Raw genomic sequence first — 22,062 nt, forward strand, 5'->3', positions numbered from 1 at the left:
TGTTCCTCAGAACCCAAGGACTCCAGTCCTGCTATGGAGAGATAGGTGGGAGCAAGCAAGGCCTTCCTGTACAGCACGCTTCCTTTCATCTCTTCCAAGTACTGAACCTTCTAATTCTAATGATTTATGCAGTGTAACGAGCATTTAATAAGTTTCTACTAGGCTCGGGGCCTTGTAGAAGGTGCTGATGGGGACAAAGCTGAGTAAAACCCAATCCCAACATCATGAATTCCTAGATTCTGGCTTAATGGGGAACCATTCCAGCAGCTGACACTGTTCAGGATTCCTCTCAGATTCCAAGATACACCAAGGCCCGGAGTTCTGCCACAGAATCGAAGATAAGAGAGAGCAAAGAGGCCGAGTGCAGTGGCTTACACCTGTAATCTCACCACTTTCGGAGGCCGAGGCAGGCGGATCACCTGGGGTCAGGAGTTTGAGACCAGCCTGACCAACATGGAGAAACCCTATCTGTACTAAAAATACAAAATAAGTTGGGCATGGTGGCGCACACCTGTAATCCCAGCTACTCGGGAGACTGAGGCAGGAGAATTGCTTGAACCTGGGAGGTGGAGGTTGCGGCGAGCCGAGATCGCGCCACTGCACTCCAGACTGGGCAACAAGAGCGAAACTCCGTTTCAAAAAAAAAAAAAGAAAGAAAGAAAAAGAGGAAAGAGGAATCTTCCCCAGTATGGCAGGCAATCTTTCCTACCTCAAAGAGATCAATTTACATGTCACCTTAGGTAGCCCATAATATTCTGCTTTAGCAGTGACTCCTTGTGATTGGTTGTTTCCTATGGCCAATTGTGCTTGTGCTTCATGCCCTACTTAAAATCAGGACATCTGCTCTGCCCTTTTGGAAGAGCTACAAGTCTCCTGCCAGGAATTGCTCAAGGCCTTTTCCTGCAGCTAAACGGAGAAAGGAAGTTGAAATCACTGCCTCATAAATTACAACACATGCCAGGGTTGTAACCTAGAGTCTGAGGTTCTAGGCGAAAAGAGCATTTTGTGTGTGTCTAGTGTTTTCCCCATGGCATTTAAAAGCTCATCTAAAATATATTATAATTGCATGAGATATGGCAAAAATACATTCAGAAACTAATTTTTTGAAGATAAACAAATAAATCAAATGCGCCCATAATATTCCTAAGTAAAGCCACACAAACTTCCTTTCCAGTAAGGGTATCATTTGGGGCTTTTTCCCCCTCCTCATCATCAACTTATCTTGAATTTATCACTGTCTTTTTCCCTACTGTTCCTAAACTTCAGCCATTATATAATGAGATAATGGGCATTTAGTCTTTTATCCAAATTTCCATATTTCAGCTTTTAAATTAGTTGCAAGGATGCTTTTAAAGTTGATCCTGGCCAGGAGAGGTGGCTCACTCCTGTAATCCCAACCCTTTTGGAGGCCAAGATGGGAGGATTGCTTGAGTCCAGGAGTTCGAGACCAGCCTAGGTAACACAGTGAGATCTTGTCTCTACAAAAAATTAAAAATTAACTGGGTGTGATGGCATGCACCTGTAGTGCCAGCTACTTGGGAAGCTGAGGTGGGAGGATCACTTGAGCCCAGTAGATAAATGTTGCAGTGAGCCAAGATCATGCCACTGCACTCCAGCCTAGATGAGAGAGTGAAATTCTGTCTCAAAAATTAAATTAAACTAAATTAGAAAGTTGATCCTAGCAAACTAACACCGGAACAGAAAACCCAACACCGCATGTTCTCACTCATAAGTGGGAGTTGAACAATGAGAACACATGGGTCACAGGGAGGGGAACATCGCACACCGAGGCCTGTTGGGGGTTGGGGACCGAGGGGAGGGAGAGCATTAGGACAAATACTTAATGCATGTGGGGCTTAAAACCTAGATGATGGGTTGATAGGTGCAGCAAACCACCATGGCACATGTATACCTATGTAACAAACCTGCACATTCTGCCTATGTATCCCAGAACTTAAAATAAAAAAAGAAAGAAAAAGAAAGTTGATCCTTAGGCCTGTTTATAGTCCAAGGGAGCTGTGAATGCTGAAATTCGTACGCTGTCAATTTATATGTATAGTCACATATTAATATCTATAATACACATAGATTCAGGAATGTAGATTTTTGTCAAATGGCCTAGTGGATACTGATAAAACAACTTCTAATATTAAATTAAAATTTTATTCTATTTTAAAGAAAAAGAACAAATAAGAAAATCGTCTTTGCAATGAAAAGGTCAAAAACCAAGGAGGTGGTGTCCTAATATGCTGATAGCAGAGATTATATGTCCTTTGCCTTCCTATCGCTGGTTCTTAATACCTTGGCAAGTTGGTATTTAGGAATTGTTGAATTAATGTTTGGCACAGGAAGATCATTAAAGCAATAACTCATAAAGCATGGGGAAAACAAAGTCATTTGCTAAAGGGGAATTTGGGGGCACAATATTTAGCAAGTCTTCTTTCACACTTATAGCTAAATATTTTGTTTATTTGATTATTTGATTGATTTGGGTGTAAATTCTATTGCACCTCTGGTAAACCGAGTCAACCTGCCCTTCCTGGTTAAGAAAGAGAGGCAGAAATGCAAAGTGTAACCAGCTTATTAATAAGCCAAGGATAGAGAAAAGAAATTTGTCTCTGGGCTGGGAGCAGTGGCTCATGCCTGTAATCCTAGCACTTTGGGAGGCCAAGGCAGGCGGGTCACTTGAGCCCAGGAGTTTTACATCAGCCTGGCCAACATGGCAAAAACCCATCTCTACTAAAATTATAAAAATTAGGCAGGGATGGTGGCATGTGCCTGTAATCCCAGCTACTTGGGGTGGCTGAGACACGAGAATTGCTTGAACCCGGGAGGCGGAGGTTGCAGTGAGCTGAAATTGCCTCACTGCACTCCAGCCTGGCTGCACTCCAGCCTGGGCAACAGAGTGAGACTTTGTTTAAAAAAAAAAAAAAAAAAAAAAAAAAAAAAAACTGTCTCTGGCATAACTTGAGAAGGGAGAAGCTAGAAGAGACCTTTGGTTTCATCAGGTCCAAGCACTGCTAACCATTTAGCTATTCTGTGGGCAGAATGTCTTTGTTCTTCCGGGTGCAACTTCAGCAGCTGTGGGCCTGAACTGACAGTGCAGGGTAAGGAGCTCACTCTCTCCATGTGAAACAAAGCAGGACTACAGGAATGTAGGCTGATTTGGAAAGGCCAGGCCCACCCAGGACAAGAGGCAGTGCTGAGTGTTTGGCTCATGACAAAACATAATTTACAAATTTACTGGCTTCAAGGATGTAAAAAGATACAATTTACTGGCTTCAAGAGTGTAAAAAGGCCTGCTTCCTAGCCTAGCTGCAAGCAGCAACTCAGTCCAAGATCAGCAGATTTTCTGAAGCCTGGGGGTGGGATGCATGTTGTTAACCTCTGATGCAGATGTCTGCTGAGAACCGGTAACCTGTGTGGTCGTGAAGATGAGATTTCATCCATCAATTGCTTGACAAGCGCTATCATCGTATCTCTGGGCCTGCGTGGCCTTCAACACATGACCTAAGAAACATATTGAACAAAAGTATTTCCTGGGAGAATTCTCCAGCAAGAATTCAGCCATTGGCAAAGAAAGAATCTTTCAAGTGGCCCTATCTCACTGGAGGCAAGTAAACATATGTACGCATGTGCATATGTGAATATACACTCCTTCAAGGTGCTGCACTTTCCTAGAAACAAAAAGAATGAGAGGAAAAAGCTTTACAGGCATCCTAACAGGATGCTTTCTCTCGTTTATTTTTAGACTCCTTTCAGCTCTGTGCTAAGAGGGGAAGCAAAGGAAGGGCTTACCCAGAATGCAAAGCTTTTTAGTGAGGGTTTGGGGCGTGCAAATTTGTTAAAGTGGTGAAAACCCAGTGTCTATGGAAGTTCACAGCATCCACAGCACTCAGAGCCCCCCAAATATCTCTGGCCCTTGTGTTCACTAATTCCAAGGAATTCTCAGCCATTCCAGGGGACTGTAGGGATCCCCCTGAAACCACTACAATTACCCAGAATGTGCCCCTCCTAACACACAGGCATTGAACCAGTTCCTAACTCTCCCCCAACTCTCACAGATCTCTAGTACTTTAAGAGCCATATGGCACACGTGCCTAGCCCTCAGCCTTCTGCCCAATAGGGGAGTGCTTTGCCAGGGAAAAATAAGATTAGGGAAGAGGACAAAGAAAGGAAGAAGAGAAGGGGTTTCCATATCCATTAATGAATTCATTCAACAGATGGCTATGGAACACTTACTATTTTCCGAAGACCGTGCTATGGTGTGGGTTATAGAATAAGAAGCAGCTTGGCTTTTGAGGATAGAAACTGTCCAGTGGAACTAACATTAAAAGGTGGTAATATAACATGACAATTGTACTGATGCACATAGACCCTGGGGTGTTTTAGAGACATAGAGGATGGCACCAAACCTAGACTGAGGGCATCATCCAGACAGATACATGCTGTTATTTCTTTGAGTCCTATGAGGTGAGTCACTCACAAAGAAAATGTAAAGAAACAACTCAGAATAAATAAAAAGATAGACGGCACAGTAAGCTTGGCAGATTGATGTTGCAGAACGTCAGTTTTGGTGGCAACAATCTGCAAGGTTGTCTCATTTTCTCCTGCACCACTCAGCTGCCCAGATGCAAAAGCAGACAATGGATTGTGGCTCTGATCCGAGTTTTATTGGGCAGATGCTGCAGAAGGGCTTGTTTGAAAAGGGAATCGGGTGTTATTGAGAGAACAGTTCAGATGACCAACCAGGGATCTGAAATTAGGTAGAAATAGGAAGAGAGACTGATAAACTATGAGGAAACAAAAGAACCAAGTGACTGGAGGTCTGTAGGCTGTCAGTGTACAAATGTGGTAGGACTAAGCACATGAGAGGGCTGGAGGATTGGACACTCACTCATTTATTCCTCAAATGTTTATTGAGTGCCTTCAGTGTCTAGGTAGTGTTCTAGTTCTGAGAGTACATCATGCACAATTCTATTGGGAGGAGAAAACAATAAATAAAATCATAATATAAGTAAATTATGTAATATGTTAAAAGGTAATCAGTACTGTGGTTGAATGGGGACAGGGGAAGAGAATAGAGCAGAATAAGGATTCAGAATTCTGAGGATAGGGTGTAATTTTAAGTAGGGTTGTCATCACAGCTCTAGTTGAGAAGGTAACATATGAACACGCAATCAGGAGAGAAAGAGGATGAGCTATGCAGATACATGTATTGAAATATTCCAGGCAGAGAAAACAGCCACTTCAAAGCCTCGCAGTGTGTGAGTGCCTTGTGTTTTCAAGGAACAGCAAGGAGGCCGTGTGGCTGGAGTGGGATGGGCCTGGAGAAGATGTAAGAAATGAGGTCAAGAAACAACAGGGATCAAGTGCGTAGGCTTTGTACACTCTGGTAAAGTTTGGCTTTCCCTCTGGGAAATAGAGAGTCATTGTGGGGTTTTGAGCAGAGAAGCGATGTGATCTTATTTGTCTTTAATGGATTACTCTAGCTGCCATGTTGAAAATAGACTTGAGGGAAGTGCCAGGGTAGAAGCAGGGAGACCAGTTAGGGGGCTATTGCAATAATCCAAATAAGAAATGCAAAGTAAGACTTTGATCAGGTGGTGGCAGCAGAGGTGGTGAGAAGGAGTTAGATTCTGGATGTATTTCGAGGATAGAGCCGACAAGATTTATGACAGATTGGATGTGGGTGGTGAGCAAGAGTCAGGATGACTGCAAGGTTTTTGGAGGCAAATTGAAAGGTGGAGTTGCTGTTATCTGAAATGGGGAAGAAGGTGAGCAATTGAGGGGGAGACTCGGAGTTAAATTTTGAACAGATTGTAGTCAAATTAGTGTTGGGATATTGGTGTTTAAAATTCCTGAAGGGAAACCATTCTGAGTGACCCTAAGACCCAGAGTGTAACCTGGGGATGGGTGTCTGAAGAGGAATAAAGTGAAATCATTATGATTGAATAATTTAGAACTCTGGAGGCTGAAAAGCTAATGAAATCTCCTAGGATGTTCTAGTAGGATGGTGGTCCAGGCACGAGAGTAAGGAACAGGGTCAGGCCTTATGATAGACACTTTAAATACAAATGGTTAGAGGTCATACTAATATTAGCTTGAGGTGTGCAGAATTTTAATTGGGTGCAGATTAGTGTATACATTAGAAATAAGCGAGATATTAAAAGATCAAATTTGCTGAAACACATCAGATAACATTATGATAAAGGTGTTTGGAGTTTTATTTGAGATAGATTTATAATCCCATTGTAGCATGGATCAAAAATAGTAAGTTGATAAAGAAATCAGATAAATTTTCACAATTTAAATTTTAATTGTTTTATTAAAAAGCATTTTGGAAAGACATTCATATTCGGTTTTGGATAGGTTAAAGCTCAGTGATACCATTTACATCAATTTTTGTAGCATTTTAGAGAGCATGGTCTTGTGACATCTTAGGAAAGTTTTCTGTTAGTCACAGCATGCCAACAAGTACCCTGTGCTCCATTCTCTGGCCATGTTTTCAGACTCAGTAACTCCAAATAAAATAAACTGCCAAGTTCAGAAATTAACATTTGATAAAGTTTTTGCAACATCATACCATTGAGCTGGTGGATGTCACTTAAGCATCTGAATTCATTAGAGACTATTGAAATGATAATGCAGAATTATACAGGTTTTGCAGGTGTAGTTCAATATTTATCTATATGTATTGAAGCCTCACTTGAGGATAGAAAAATCAAGAAAGTTCTTGTCATACATTTCCACTCAATAAATGAAGAGGAAGAGATAATGAGATAGCTATATAATCCTTTAAAAAAAAAAAAACTTCACCTTGTTTCTGACTGACAGTAACCCAATTCAGGCTTTTTACTCTTCATAAATGGAAGACAAGTAATCTAGATAGTACTGGCTATCTATAATTAAATATACAATATTGAAATCTATTTGCTTTGTGGAAATTATGTGTTTGTGGCTGATTAAAATATTCAGCTATGTAGGCTTCATATTTTAGCTGAATAGAAAAATATAAATGACATTGGTGGCTGAATTCCTACCAATGTGGTAAAGACATTCCCCAGACATACATAATTCACCTGCTGAATTGGAGATGATTCACCTTTCAGTGACTTCACAGGTGTTAACTTGGCCAAACAAAAAAGGGAAATCATCTTGTATTCATCTTTTGTTCCCTGAGGCAGTTTTCAGTAAGATTGCTTGGGAAAAATATCACAATATACATATATAAGCCCATAGTATGTCTATTTGAATAATGAATTAGCACCACTGTCTGAGAGGTGAAAACTATTCAATGTATATTTTATGGAAAAATTGAGTTCCTCTTAACTAAATCAGAAAGGGAAGGAATCCTGAATCAGGATTTCATGTAGTACTGTATCACTCAAAGGAAAACTGATTGTATAGTGGTACTCAAATAAAATGGGTCCAAAGAAAAATTATGAGAGAAACTTACCGATCGGTGATCTAGACCAAACAGACATGTGGCTGTGAAATCTAGGCAGTTGCTTGGTGAATATCTAGTCATGGCTTATGTGCAGGAATGTGAGAATGGCCATGGGGAGGAATGGCCTGGGTTATGGGTCTTGCAAGAGTCCACCCAGTGCTTGTGCCATTGCTCAAACTTCTGACTGCCCTGTGCAACCGGTGCCAGGTCAGCAGTACTCTCTGCTCTGAATCAGTGTCAGCACTGGTCTCTAATGTAGTACTTTTCTTTAAAAAATGCTTTGTGAAGCTGCTGGTTAGCACTGTTCTTACTTCTGTAGTTAATATTCACCACATATTCCCCTTCTTTTGTGGAGAGATAAAGAAATTAAGGAAAATCACTCTCCATAAGTCCACAATCTGAAGACATGGAGGCTGAGGAGGCAGACCTGAATGAGTAAGTGGATCATACGATAGGGCTAGATCTTAAATTTGGATACAAGAGACTTAAGGTAAACCATAGAAGATTGTTCTTTATACATGTAGCTCTTTTGCTAAATATAAAGGTGGTATGTTAAGATTAATAAATCTGAATGTAATGTACAGAATGTACTAGAACAGGGAAAAATTGGTGTTCACTGGGAGCTGAAGGTTACATCAAAAATCTAAAAAGTAATATTTTTGCATCATCTTAAAGTTTGCAAAGAGTTTTGGCACATACATCATCTCATCTTTGCAATAACCTGTGGGGTAGTTACAAAAGATGATGTTATTTTCATTTTCCAGATGAGGAAATAGGAGCCTGTTTCCTGGTCAGACAGGCTTAGTCAGCTGTGAGTGGCAGAGCTGGTATTCCCACCTGTTACCTTCCACCCCAGTTCCATTGCTCCTAACGTGATTGTATCCTGGATAAACATGGTATCAAGAATGGAAAGGCCAGGCGCGGTGACTCACACCTGTTATCCCAACACTGTGGGAGGCCGAGGTGGGCGGATCACCTGAGGTCAGGAGTTCGAGACCAGCCTGGCCAACATGGTGAAACCCCGTCTCTACCAAAAATGCAAAAATTAGATGGGTGTGGTGGCACGTGCCTGTAAACCCAGCTACTGGGGAGACTGAGGCATGAGAATCACTTGAACCTAGGAGGTGGAGGTTGCAGTGAGCCGAGATTGCCCCACTGCACTCCATCCTGCACAACAGAACAAGACTCTGTCTCAAAAAAAAAAAAAAAAAATGGAGAGTGAACTTTGGGAGGCTGAGGCAGGCAGATCACTTGAGGTCAGGAGTTTGAGACCAGCCTGGCCATCATGGCGAAACCCTCTCTATTAAAAACACAAAAATCAGCCTGGCGTGATGGTGGGCACCTGTAATCCCAGCTGCTCAGGGGGCTGAAGCAGAAGAATTGCTTGAACCTAGGAGGCAGAGGTTGCAGTGAGCCAAGATCATACCACTACACTCCAACCTGAGCAATAGAGCGAGACTCTGTCTCAAAAAAAAAGGATGGAGAGTGAGAGAAAACTCAGAGACTTTGAAATAAGAAGTGAAAGAGGCCGGGCACAGTGGCTCACACCTGTAATCCCAGCACCTTGGGAGACCGAGGCAGGCAGATCATTTGAGGTCAGGAGTGCGAGACCAGCCTGGCCAACATGGTGAAACCTGTCTCTACTAAAAATACAAAAATTAGCTGGGCACGGTGGCGGGCGCCTGTAATCCCAGCTACTCGGGAGGCTGAGGCAGGAGAATCACTTGAACCAGGGAGGCGGAGGTTGTGGTGAGCCAAGATCAAGCCACTGCACTCCAGCCCGGGTGACAGAGCAAGACTCTGTCCCAAAAAAATTAAAAAAAGAAGAAGAAATGAAACCTGGCAATTGATTGGGCATTTCTGATGAAGAAACAGAAGAAGGAAAAGGTGATTCCTAGGTTTCTAAAACCTGGAAGAGGAGGACAGTGAGATTATAATATAAGCAGCTGATATTGGCAACATGCCTACTATTTGCCAGGCCATGTGCCAAGCATTTTGCCATATTGCCTTATTAAATCCTCGCAACTCTTTGAAGGTAGATCGTATAATTATTATTTTCATTTTAGAAAAGGGAGTGCATGAAAGTTGCTCTCACTTTTGGAAAAAGAAAAAAATCTTCCCTCCAAGACAAAGCTAAGTTCAACTGGACTCACTGGCCTGTGCTGACAGTACCTGGGGCCTGGGACAGTGGTTTGGTGTTCTTGTGTGTATGGATGTATCACAATGTCAGACAAAAAGTAACTAAGCCATGCTCATGGCGGTTATGATGCTTGCAAATCCAGCACTGCCAAACTGTTTAGTGCCTCCTAGGTGCTTTGCCTGTGGTTAGAACAAGCTTCACTAAGTGGATAGTTTTGCCTTGGCCCTGGCCTTTAAGGCAGCCTGCCATGTCATCAAGAGACATAGGTAAGAATGTTTTCCTCCTTAGTTATGATTTAAAAATAAAAGTATAACAAAGTATAATTATCAAATGACTATTAGTAGAAATGTTGCATTTATATACAGTATTTACATTACAATTCTTAAATACAATGTCTTTCCTTCTTGTTACTTGTAATTAATTAGTATCAGTCACTGTCCAGTGTGAGCCTGGCATTGCCCTTAGGTTAACCAGTTCACATCCTGAACTTCTGTTGGTGCCCAGGGTATTTGTCTGAACTCCTGATTATTCACATCTCCCTCTAACTTTCAAATTTGTCTCTAATCTCATCTAAAACTATTAATATTTGAGAAAAGGCCTTGCCCCAATTTCCTGCTTCTAATCCTTTTATCCTCTTTCTTTCTTGGTCAAGTAGACGAAAATGGTTTACATATCAAATAAAGTAAATAGTATATGAAAAAAAAAAAAAACCTCTTTCTAAGGGCTCCAAACTCTGTGGGTATCTACCTGCTGGTTGTTTATTCACTAAGCTGCACATGGCAGTCCCCTAGCAACCATAAACTTCATCGATAAAATCCCAACTCTTCTCCAATACCACCTGTTTGTAGGTAGTCATCCTTCTTTTAAAAAGACTTGAGAGTTATACAAGCAATAAGTGTCAGAGTTTAGTTCGTTTTGAAAATAAATTTAAAGAAATCATAAGTTTTCACAGGGCTGTAAAGAGTTTTCTTCCCAGTGGTCCTTCAATCCAAGGCTGCATTGGAGATCATGCTGGTGAGGAAGCTTTGGTCTTGTAGATCTTTGGCCCCAAGGCAAAAGGTCATGGCTGTAAGTGTCTTTCTTCTGTTCCCCTCTAGGATTGTGAAGATGTCCAGTCCCAATCTGAACATTGTGACCTTACTGGGCAGTTGTCTGACTTACAGTAGCGCTTACCTCTTTGGGATTCAAGATGCTTTAGTGGGGAGCTCAATGGAAACTCTCATTCAGGTAGGTGAAGTTTTAAAATTTGGTTTTGACTGTAAAGTTTTTATTTTTTTTTTAAACCAGCTGCTCCCGTGGGTGGTGGTTACCTTTATCCTTGGAGTGGGCACTTTTCGAGGCAATCCCAGAACACTTGGTGAAGTTCACTCTGTACCTCGTGCCATCTGTGGGACCCAGACCCTGCAGATCAGAGTGTGTGGAGAATGGATAAAGGTTCCTCTTGTGACTTTTCTGTCCCCTTCCACTTGTAGACAAGACTGTCCATGCTGTGCATTGGGACTTCCCTTGTGTTTGGCCCCATTCTGGGAAAGAGCTGGCGACTCTACAAGGTGTTTATCCAAAGGGTCCCGGACAAGAGAGTGGTGAGTAGGCAGCAAGCACACAATGCTTGACTGTAGATGGCAGCTTCAGCATTGGTTAACAGCTAGAGAAGCTCATGCACATGACTGAGCCTAGCCGCTTTCAGGACATCCAAAGTTCTTGTTTCTCATTCCAAACCCTGGAATCATGCGGCCTCATAAGGCCTCAGGCCTGGAAGGCTGTGGATCAGTGCTGTTGAAGATAGGGCTTCAAACTTGGGCTCTGGTTCCTATGTACCCCAGGCCCTGTGGGGACATGTGAGCTGGCCAATACCTGGCACCAGTGTGAGGCAGAACAAGATCCCAGAGGCTGTTGTTTGGCACAGGTGTGAGCTGGAAGCGAAGGGAGGAAGAGTGATTACAGAGAAACTATAGCAAGTAAGTAGTTATTTCCTTCCCTGGACTCCAGTTCTTTTCTGTGTAGAAGGCAGTTCTCTGTACTGAGAAGGATTTGCCCAAAGCAGTGAGCAAGGAAGAGGAGATAGAATCAACTCTAAGTTATGTAGCAGCCAGATCACCGACATGTCCCTGATATCAGTCATCAACTTAACCACATTTCCCCATTTTATCAGGTTGTCTGATGAGACTGCTCAAACCTCAATTCCTGACCATTATCCTCATTGGATATAGGCCCTGCCCAGACCCAATATATCATTCAGTTGGTGTTTACTTCTCTGGAATGATGGGAATTTTTTTTAGCAAATGTTATTGAATCATGGTGCATACTTACCAAAGCTCAGCTGTGAGCAACCATACCTATGAAGAACATTGCCTAGAAGGACAAAAACTGCATTCATCCCTCAAGAACACCAGTTTCTTTTTTAAACATAGCTTTACTGAAGTATAATTGACATGCAGTGAAATGCACATATTTAAAGCATATGATTTGATAAATTGTGACATGGATATACAACCAAGAAACATGGTGCATAATGAACATGTCATATCCTCATCTTCAAAAGCTTCCTTGCAACCCTTTATTATCTACCTCTCCTGTCCAATCCTTATATCCCTTGTTCGTATCCTCAGGAAATCATTGATTTGCTTTTTGTCACTGTAGATGAGTTTGCATTTTCCAGAGTTTTATATAAATGGAACCATGCAGTATGGACTATTTTTTCTCTGGCTTATTTTACTCATATAATTGTTTTTATGAATATTATAGTTATTTATCTATGTTGTGTGCATCAATAGTTATTTCTTTGTTATTGCTGAGTAGTATTACAATGCACAGACACAATTTGCTTATCTGTAGATGGATGTTTGGGTTATCGCCAGTTGGGGCGATTAAAATTAAACCTGCTGTGAACATTCGTGTTCAAAGTCTTTGTGTCGACACAGGCTTTTATTTCTCTTGGGTGAAAACCTAAGAGTATGGTTGGATCATATGGTAAGTGTATATTTAATTTTTTAAGTAATGGTCAGACTGTTTTTCGAAGTGGTTGTACCATTCTGCATTTCCACCAGCAATGTATGAGAGTCCATTTCCTCCACATTCTTGGCAACATTTGATTTGATCAGTCTTTTTCATTTTAGGCATTCTAATAAGTATGTGTGGTAGTATCTCATTATGCTTCCAAATTTTCATTTCTCTAATGCAGTATTGAGCATTTCTTCACTTGCTTATTTGCCATCCATACACCTTCTTTGGCAAACTATCTGTTCAAATCTTTCACCCATTTTTTTTTTTTTCTGAGACAGAGTTTCATTCTTTCACCCAGGCTGGAGTGCAGTGGTGTGATCTTGGCTCACTGCAACCTCTGCCTTCCTGTTTCCAGCAATTCTCCTGCCTCAGCCTCCCAAGTAGCTGGGGTTACAGGCACCCGCCAGCACGCCTGGCTAATTTTTGTATTTTTAGTAGAGATGGGGTTTCATCATGTTGACCAGGCTCCTGACCTCGTGATCTGCTTGCCTTGGCCTCCCAAAGTGCTGGGATTACAGGCGTGAGCCACCACACCCAGCCTCATTCATTTTTAAATTGGATTTTTTGTTGTCTTATTATTGAGTTTTGTGAGTTCTTTTTATATTCTGCATACAAACCCTTTATCAGATGTAGATTTGCAAAGATTTTCTTCCAGTTTGTTCTTTTGTTCCTTGTACTTTCATTTACTTCAGAATGTCTTTCAAAGATAAGACATTTCTCATTCTGATGAAGTCCAATTTATCAATGTGTTCTTTGTTTTTAGGTTTTTTGTTTATTTGTTTGTTTTTGTATTTTTAGTAGAGATGGGGCTTTACCATGTTGGCCAGGCTGGTCTCAAACTCCTGGCCTCAAGTGATTCACCAGCCTCAGCCTCCCAAAGTTCCAGGATTACAGGCATGAGCCACCACACCCGGCCCCAATGTGTTCTTTTATGGATCATGTTTTTGGTATTATATTTAAGAAAATTTTGCCTAACTTAGGGCCCCAAAAGGTTTTCTCATGTATTTACTTCCAGAAATTTTAGAGTTTTAGCTTTTACATTTAGGCCTATGATCCATTTTGAGTTAATTTTGGTATATGGTATGATGTATTGATTGAATTTTTTTTTTTTACATACAGACATTTGATTATTCCAACACCATTTGTTGAAAAGATTGTCCTTTCTTCACTGAATTACCTTTGTGCCTTTGTTAAATCAGTTGTCCATAAGTGTGTAGATCTATTTCTGGACCCTCCATTCTGTCTCACTGATGTGTCTATCTCAACAGCAATACCATATTACCCTGATTACTGTAGCTTTATACTAAATCTTGAAATCAGGGCGTATTAGTTCTTTGACTTTCTTCTTCTCTTTCAATGCTATTTTGGCTAATCTGGGTCCTTTGAATGCCCATGTGAATTTTTGAATCAGTTTACTGATTTCTACAAAAATTCTTTTGGGATTATGTTGAATCTAATAGATCAAATTGTGGAGAATTGGCTTCTTACTAATGTTGTGTCTTTTGACCCGTGAACCCATTTATTTAGGTCTTTAATTTTTCCCATCTTTTTTTTGTACTTTTCAATATTGCTCTTTCACATCTTTCATCAAACTTGTTTCTAGGTATTTTATACTTTTTTGCTATTTTATATGTTACTATTTTTTTAAATTTCACTTTCCAGTTGTTTGTTGCTAATATATAGAAATATAATTAATTTTTGGTTTTTTTGAGATGGAGTCTCACTCTGTCGCCTAGGCTGGAGTGCAGTGGTGCAATCTCAGCTTACCGCAACCTCCACCTTCCGGGTTCAAGCAATTCTCCTGCCTCAGCCTCCCAAGCAGCTGGGATTACAGGTGCCTGCTACCACACCTGGCTAGTTTTTGTATTTTTAGTAGAGGTGAGGCTTTACCATTTTGGCCAGGTTGGTCTCAAACTCCCAACCTCAAATGATCCACTTCCTTGGCCTCCCGAAGTGCTGGGATTACAGGCATTAGCCACCATGCCTGGCCACAGAAATATAATTAATTTTTATATGCTTAGCTTGTATACTGCAACCTTGCTAAACTACATGTTAGTTCTAGCAGCTTTTTTATAGAGTCTATCAGATTTTCTACAAAGATGATCATATCATCAGTGAATAAAGATAATTTATTTCCAATCTCTTGTCTGATTGCACTGGCTAGATACAATAGTACAATCTGAATAGAAGTGGTGAGAGCAGATATCTTTGTTATTCTTGATCCTGTGGGAAAAACAGTCTTTCAAAACTAAGAATGATATTAGCAGTAGTTTTATTGTAGATGCCATTTATCCAGTTGGGGCAGTACTGTTCTATTCTTATTTTGCTGAGAGTTTTAATCAAGAACTGATGTTGGGTTTTGTCAAAAGCTTTTTCTGGGTCTATTGAGATGATCATACGGTTTTTCTTTTTTTAGCTTATTCACGTGGTGGATTATGTTAAATGGTTTTTTTTTAAACCCTTACACAATAGACTTTATTTTTTAGAGTAGTTTTAAGTTAACATAAAAATTGAGCAGAAGGTACAGAGGTTTTACATATACAGTCTTTCCTCACACATGCATAGCCTCTCCCATTATCAGTATTCCCCATCAGAGTATATACTTATTACAATTGATGGAACTACATTAATACATCATTATCACCCAGGGTCTGTACTTGACATTAGGGTTCACTTTTGGTGTTGTACATTTTATGGGTCTGGACAAATGTACAATGACATGTATCTACCATTACAGTATCATACAGAGTAGTTTTACTGCCCTAAGAATCTTCTATGCTTCTGCTCATTATCTCTTTCTCTCCCCATATGTTAAATGGTTTAGGGTGTCAAACCAACCTTCCATCCCTGGGATTAGCTCCACTTGGTCATGATACATTATCCTCTTCATGTATTGTTGGACTCATTTTTATAAAAACTTTGTTTAGAATTTGTACATTCATGTTTTTTAATACATATTGCTCTGTGGTTGCCTTGTAATATATTTTTCTAGTTTTGGTATCAGGGTAATGTTGGCTTTATAAAATGAGTTGGGAACTATTCCCTTCTTTTCAATTTCAGGAAGAATTTCTATAGAATTGCATAATTGGCACTCATGTATAAGTACCTTACAACAGTATGCTTCCTTTTATCCCCATTCCTATCTTTGCTGTTACATGTTATAGGTCCCATACAATTCTTGTGTTTAATAAACCAATTATCTTTAAAAATATTTTTTTTTTATTTTTAAGACCCAGGACAACATGCTGAATTTTGTTATTTTCTTTAATGATATTTAAGTAATGAAAACTAATCATGTATTTTTCTGTTTAGTTACCATTTCCAGTGCTCTTAATTTCCTGTATAGATCCACATTTTTATCTCGTATTATTTTCCTTCGCCTGAAGGATATCTAACATTCCAGTGTGGGTGTGCTACTACTGAATTCTTTCAGCTTTTGATTATCTGAAAAAGTCTTCATTTTGTCTTCATTTCTGAAAGATATATTGCTGAGAATAGAATTCTAGACTGAAATTTTCTTTTCTTCTTCTAGTACTTTCAAGATGTTCCTGCACTGTCTTCTCACTTGGCCTTGTATCTGATGAGAAGTCTCATGTTTGTTTTATGTCTACACAAAATATGTCTTTCTTCACTGCTTGCTTTGAGTAGTTTCCCTTTATCACTGGTTTTGAACAGTTTGATTAGGCAATTGGTTTGTTTTTAATTTTACAAACACCTTGAATCATGTAACTGGTTGTGCTTCTTTTCATTGGTTGTCAAAAGCTCAGATCCACATTTCTTCTGCTCCAATTAGTAAATGCTATTATATATACACTCTTCATCTGAGCCTTCATCATAATTCCCTTTATTTCCTCTCTTCCCTGATGTTTAATATTTTAATCCTATCACAGTATATATTTTTCTCAATTTTATTTTTGTAGTCACAAAGTAACACATTCTCTTCATCCTAAGTCAAATACGGATGGTCCCTGACATAAAACAGTTCAACTTAGTTTTTCTATTTTACGATGGTGCGAAAGCAATCCACATTCAGTAGAAACCATACTTAAAATACCCATACAACCACTTTGTTTTTCACTTTCAGCACAGTAGTCAATACGTTCTATGAGATATTCACCACTTCATTATAAATTAAGCTTTGTTTTAGATGATTTTGCCCAGGTGTAGGCTAATATAAGTGTTCTGAGCACATTAAAGGTAGGCTAGGTTAAACTGCAATGTTTGGTAGGCTAGGTGTATTAAATGCATTTTTGACTTATGATATTTTCAACTTACAATGGATTTATCCAGATATAACCCCATCATAAGTCAAGATCATAAGTCAATCTGTAGTTCATATGTATATAATGAAAATGCTAATGATTCCTCCTGCATCTCTGAGTCCTACCCTGTCAGTTAATAGTTATTAACTGTGTGGTGTGACATTCATATCCATGTGCTCATATAAACATATAGAAATAATAGTTTGTTTATTTTATAAAACACCTTGAGTCCTTTGTGAGAAAAGGTAGGATATGGAGAAGTTAAACAAATGGAAATGTGTAATGCTAATAATGATATCAGCATAGAAGTCATTGTAAATGTTTGGTGTCTGTTTCATTTTTGATAGCTACATTTGAAGCTCCTTGGGAGGGCTGACCTTGAAGCATATAGCTGAGAGCACATGGGATACTCTAGCCCCTGTGTCATATAGCCAGTCAACAAGGAGAAGTTTTGACCTTGACTCTTTTGCAGATTATCAAAGACCTGCAGTTGCTGGGGTTGGTGGCAGCCCTGTTGATGGCTGATGTGATCCTGCTCATGACATGGGTGCTGACTGATCCCATCCAGTGCCTCCAGATTCTCAGTGTCAGTATGACGGTGAGGGGCCAAATCTCTAGGGAATCTCATCCCCAAACTGGACTGACCTCTGTGGATACACAGGAGTCATCCTTGCAACAAGAAGATAAAGGACTCCAAGAGGAGGGAGAGTCAGGAGCTGTGGCTTCCATGAAATTCTTGCCCTAGTCTGCTGCCACTCCCACTGCTCCTCCTGCCTGAGCGTCTGTTTGTGGGTATACAATGAGATATCAGCATGCTGGAATCTGCCTGGCAGTTCTGCCACTTCCACATTATCAATAATTAAAACTTTCACCTATCGGCAGTTAACTTCCCCTAATTGTAGAGGTGGAGGTAGTAGTTTAAGGTGGCCTTTGGAGTCAGTCAACCCTGGTTCAAATCTCAGCCCTATCAAGCTCACCAGTTGTGTGACCTTGGGAAAGTTATGTAACCTCTCTAAGTCTATTTCCTAATAGGTAAAATTGAGATAATAATACTACCTATTGCATAGGGTTGTGGCAAAGATTAAACGGAACAATGTAGGTAAAAGACTTAACCACATCCAGTACATACTATTCAACTAACAAGAAGTATGGCCGGGCATGGTGGCTCATGCCTGTAATCCCAGCACTTTGGGAGGCTGAGGCAGGCGGATCACTTGAGGTGAGGAGTTCGAAACCAGCCTGGCCAACGTGATGAAACCATGTCTCTACCAAAAATACAAAAATTAGCCAGGCGTGGTGGCACATGTCTGTAATCCCAGCTACTTGGGAAGCTGAGGCAGGAGAATCTCTTGAACCCGGGAAGCAGAGGTTGCAGTGAGCTGAGATTGCACCACTGCACTCCAGCCTGGGTGACAGAGTGAGACCCTGCCACAAAAAAAAAAAAAAGTATTATATATCTCCAGCCTCACGAGGGGCTGAGGAATACAGTGGAATCATGGAATCATGACATTGCAAGATTAATGTTTAAGGATTCAATGATTTGCAAAAAGCAGGTGCATAATGAAATATTTTATAGTTTTTTGGAGGCACTAATTTGGTTGGGGTAGCAAAGCACATAAATGAGGGGTAAGCCCTATTGTCACCAAGCACACAGCTGTTAGCCCAACTTTATCATCTCTTCTCCTAACACATAGTCACTCTCATTTAAGTTCTAGTGGAGTCCCCTAAATGCTGCAGTTTTTACCTACTGAGGGGGATATCATGTGCTGTAGAAGAATTCGTGCTCCAGGATGTTCACGAAGATCTGCTTTGTGTTCCTGGTAATTGTGGACACCTCCAGTTCTGACTCTGTGTCCCTTCTAGGTGACAGGGAGAGACATGTCCTGCACTTTGACCAGCACCCACTTCTGTGCTTCCCAGTATTCCGATGTTTGGATTGCTCTTGTTTGGGGATGCAAGGTTGGTAACCACATCTGATATGGTCTCTGTCACCAACAAAATGGATATGAAGAGATAATTACAGGAGTTAACGAGGTGATGTCTGCAAAGAATCCTGAACTCAGAGGAGACCTCTGTTGATGCATAAACTTCAAAGCCATGACTGTTTTTACTTTTCTATTTTTATTTGTTTGGGGGAGACCCTCCAACTCTTTAGACTCCCTCATTCAGTCCTCCCCCAAATCATCTGGAATTCACCCACTGTTTCTCCTATTTATTGGTCTGGTTTCTTAACTGATTTGACAATACCAGTTTTCCCCTCATCTTCCCTGCAAGGGGAATTATGAGGAGACATTTGACCCAGCTTTATTTGTTCTCCTAAGTGCCCTTATTATGTCTCTTGTGTGTTTCTTCAAGATTTGGACCAAGGCGTCCTGCTGCCTTTCACCCACCTGACTTTCTCGCTCTGGTTGGAAGCAAGGCTGGCTCTGAGACAGATGGCAGCATTCACAGGGCCCTTTGAGGGGTTCCAGCTGTCTCACAGTGTCTCCCATAATGCCCCAAATCTCTCACCATTAGACTCATTTGTCTCTGTTAGATGGGCAAAAGTAGAATATTATTTCCAGAAGGTAGAGGATACCTGCATGGAGCACTGAGGACGGTCCTCAGAACAGGACAGCTGGTTTTCAGCTTAGGGAGACAGAGAACTGGTGCTGAGGGGTACGGGGCAGTCCTGATTCCATAAACAAGCAAGCCCTGCCTGACAGCAGACTACTTGTTGACTATCAGGGCAGAGAGGTCTGGTTGACCGATTACTGGCAGAGGAAAAGGAAGAGTTTTTGTAGAAATAAGTGCCCTTTAAGGGGAAAGTCTGGCTGGGCACAGTGGCTCACACCTGTACTCACACAGTGGCTCAGCACTTTGGGAGGCTGAGGTCGGTGGATCACTTAAGGTCAGGAGTTCGAGACCAGCCTGGCCAAACATAGTAAAACTCTGTCTCTACTAAAAATACAGAAATTAGCTGGGTGTGGTGGTGTGCACCTATAATCCCAGCTACTTAGGAGGCTGAGGCAGGAGAATCACTTGAACCTGGGAGGCAGAGGTTGCAGTGAGCAGAGATCATGCCATTGCACTTCAGCCTGGGCAACAAGAGCGAAACTCCATCTCAAAAAAAAAAAAAAAGATTTTTGTGCTTACCTTAAATCTACCTACCAGACCAAGTGTTAAAAGCCAGGAGCGACCGGGCGTGGTGGCTCACGCCTGTAATCCCAGCACTTTGGGAGGCCAAGGCGGGCAGATCACGAGGTCAGGAGATCGAGACCATCCTGGCTAACACGGTGAAACCCTGTCTGTACTAAAATTAGCTGGACGCGGTGGCGGGTGCCTGTAGTCCCAGCTACTCGGGAGGCTGAGGGAGGAGAATGGCATGAACCCGGGAGGTGGAGCTTGCAGTGAGCCGAGATAGCGCCATTGCACTCCAGCCTGGGCAACAGAGCAAGACTCTGCCTCAAAAAAAAAAAAAGAAAAAAAAAACAAACAAAAAAGCCAGGACCATGACTTCTTTGTGTCACTATTTTCTGCCCTATACCTACTATGGCACTGTGCACGTAGTCAGAAAGGTGAACCTAACTGAATCTATATGTTATGTATTATTGACTAAAGCTTTGATTTCCATATTAATGCAGCTCCTATGGAGGGTGCAGCACTTTAAGGTGCTGTGAGTTATTTTCCCCTTAGTACAAATGACAACTCTGAGAGCAGGTTTATATTCATAGGAAAGAGAAAAGAATAGGGCCCTGGGTTTCTTGTAGGGGAGCAAGAAATGTCACAAAAAGGGTGAGAACTGTAGATGGAGCTTTTGCTGCCTGTGCCTGCCCCACAGTCTTGCCTGGGTCCCAGCCTGCCTTTGTTCTCCCCTTTTTTTACCCTTCATCTCCCATAAACACTCACTGGCACAGAGCCGCTGCTAGCCTGTAGAGATCCTTTGTGTAAATTTTTTAAAGGCCCATCCCTTCTAGTCAGATGCAGTCTTGCAGGTGCAAGGCTTGGCAAGCAGATGGTGCCTTTGGGCAAATTAGAGAAAAGAGCCCCTTCCTCTGGGCACTGCCCCTGCTGTGGCACATGACTTGACAAGCAGATCAGAGGTCACTTTCAGCTTCCCTGTGCACCCTGAGCTTTGAACAGGGCAACACTGGACAATGGCTGTGGTAGCACTCATTACCAGAGGTTCTGTGGGCCCGCTGTCCTCCAAGTGCCCAACAGCTCTTTCTGTAGGGATACTAACCCACTCACATGATCCTGTCCTATGCCTTGTCTCAGAAGAGTCCTATTTAATAGCTGACTTGCTGACTTCCGATAAACTAATTCTCAGCAAAGGAGAGGAAAATAACATTTATTAAGTACCTAGTAGGTATAAGAGGCTGCCCTGAGGGTTTTCTTATGTGATATCTTAGTAAATCCTCATAGCAGTCCTTAAGGTAGGTATTATTATCCTAATTTTACAGATGAGGAAATTGGTTGCAAACCTACTGCTCGTTGACCTCTTGTTCCACTTCTCTGAGCCTCCGTCACCTCTTCACCCCCCAGGGCCTGCTCCTGCTGTATGGTGCCTACCTGGCTGGCCTGACTGGCCATGTCAGCTCCCCTCCTGTGAATCAGTCCTTAACCATCATGGTGGGGGTCAACCTCCTTGTACTGGCTGCTGGGCTGCCTTTTGTAGTCACCAGATACTTGCACTCCTGGCCCAACCTGGTCTTTGGACTCACATCTGGAGGGATCTTTGTTTGTACAACTACAATCAACTGCTTCATCTTCATTCCCCAGGTATGGATTTTGCAGGGCTGGTCCTCTTAGTCACTCTAGAGTTTTTCACTGGCAAATTGCTCATTTTGTTTTCTACTGATACCTTTCCATGTCACTTATTGGAGAGTCAGAAAGCAGACAGGGGATCCTAGTGAGCTGGTTGCCTTTGTCCTTCCTCACTGTCCTGGTCAGCAAGGGGGTCAGGCCAGAGTGGTCCAAGCAGTGGTGGCAGCCCCTGTTTGCACTCTTCACACATGTGATGCCTGTCCCTTGGCGGGGCTGCCTTGCAGTGTTGCTTTTCCACCCACCCTCTGGTCTGCTGCACTCGTTCCCCATCCTCCCCTCATTTCCATCATGTTATTAATATTTCTTTCACTAGCCTGGGAGCAAGGAACCTTTATATTTTTCCAATTGGGGATTGCAGACTCACAGGAAAAAATCCATTTGGATGGAACTTTATGATTCAA

General features: G+C 41.5%; 1 protein-coding gene across 2 annotated transcripts in view; it reads left to right on the forward strand.

Annotated features, from left to right (window-relative positions):
- GPR156 (G protein-coupled receptor 156) overlaps positions 1-22,062 on the forward strand; it is an 81,970-nt gene that overhangs the window by 44,437 nt on the left and 15,471 nt on the right. The window contains exons 3-7 of one of the 2 annotated variants that reach the window (XM_030802152.1): positions 10,688-10,817; positions 11,063-11,173; positions 17,328-17,453; positions 18,719-18,814; positions 21,380-21,616. In XM_030802152.1, coding sequence (XP_030658012.1) covers positions 10,688-10,817; positions 11,063-11,173; positions 17,328-17,453; positions 18,719-18,814; positions 21,380-21,616 — 700 coding nt within the window. The remainder of the gene's footprint in view (positions 1-10,687; positions 10,818-11,062; positions 11,174-17,327; positions 17,454-18,718; positions 18,815-21,379; positions 21,617-22,062) is intronic. The other variant, XM_030802153.1, reaches the window with a different exon arrangement.

This window comes from Nomascus leucogenys, chromosome 21 (assembly GCF_006542625.1).
Source record: "Nomascus leucogenys isolate Asia chromosome 21, Asia_NLE_v1, whole genome shotgun sequence".
Taxonomy (NCBI): Eukaryota; Metazoa; Chordata; class Mammalia; order Primates; family Hylobatidae; genus Nomascus; species Nomascus leucogenys.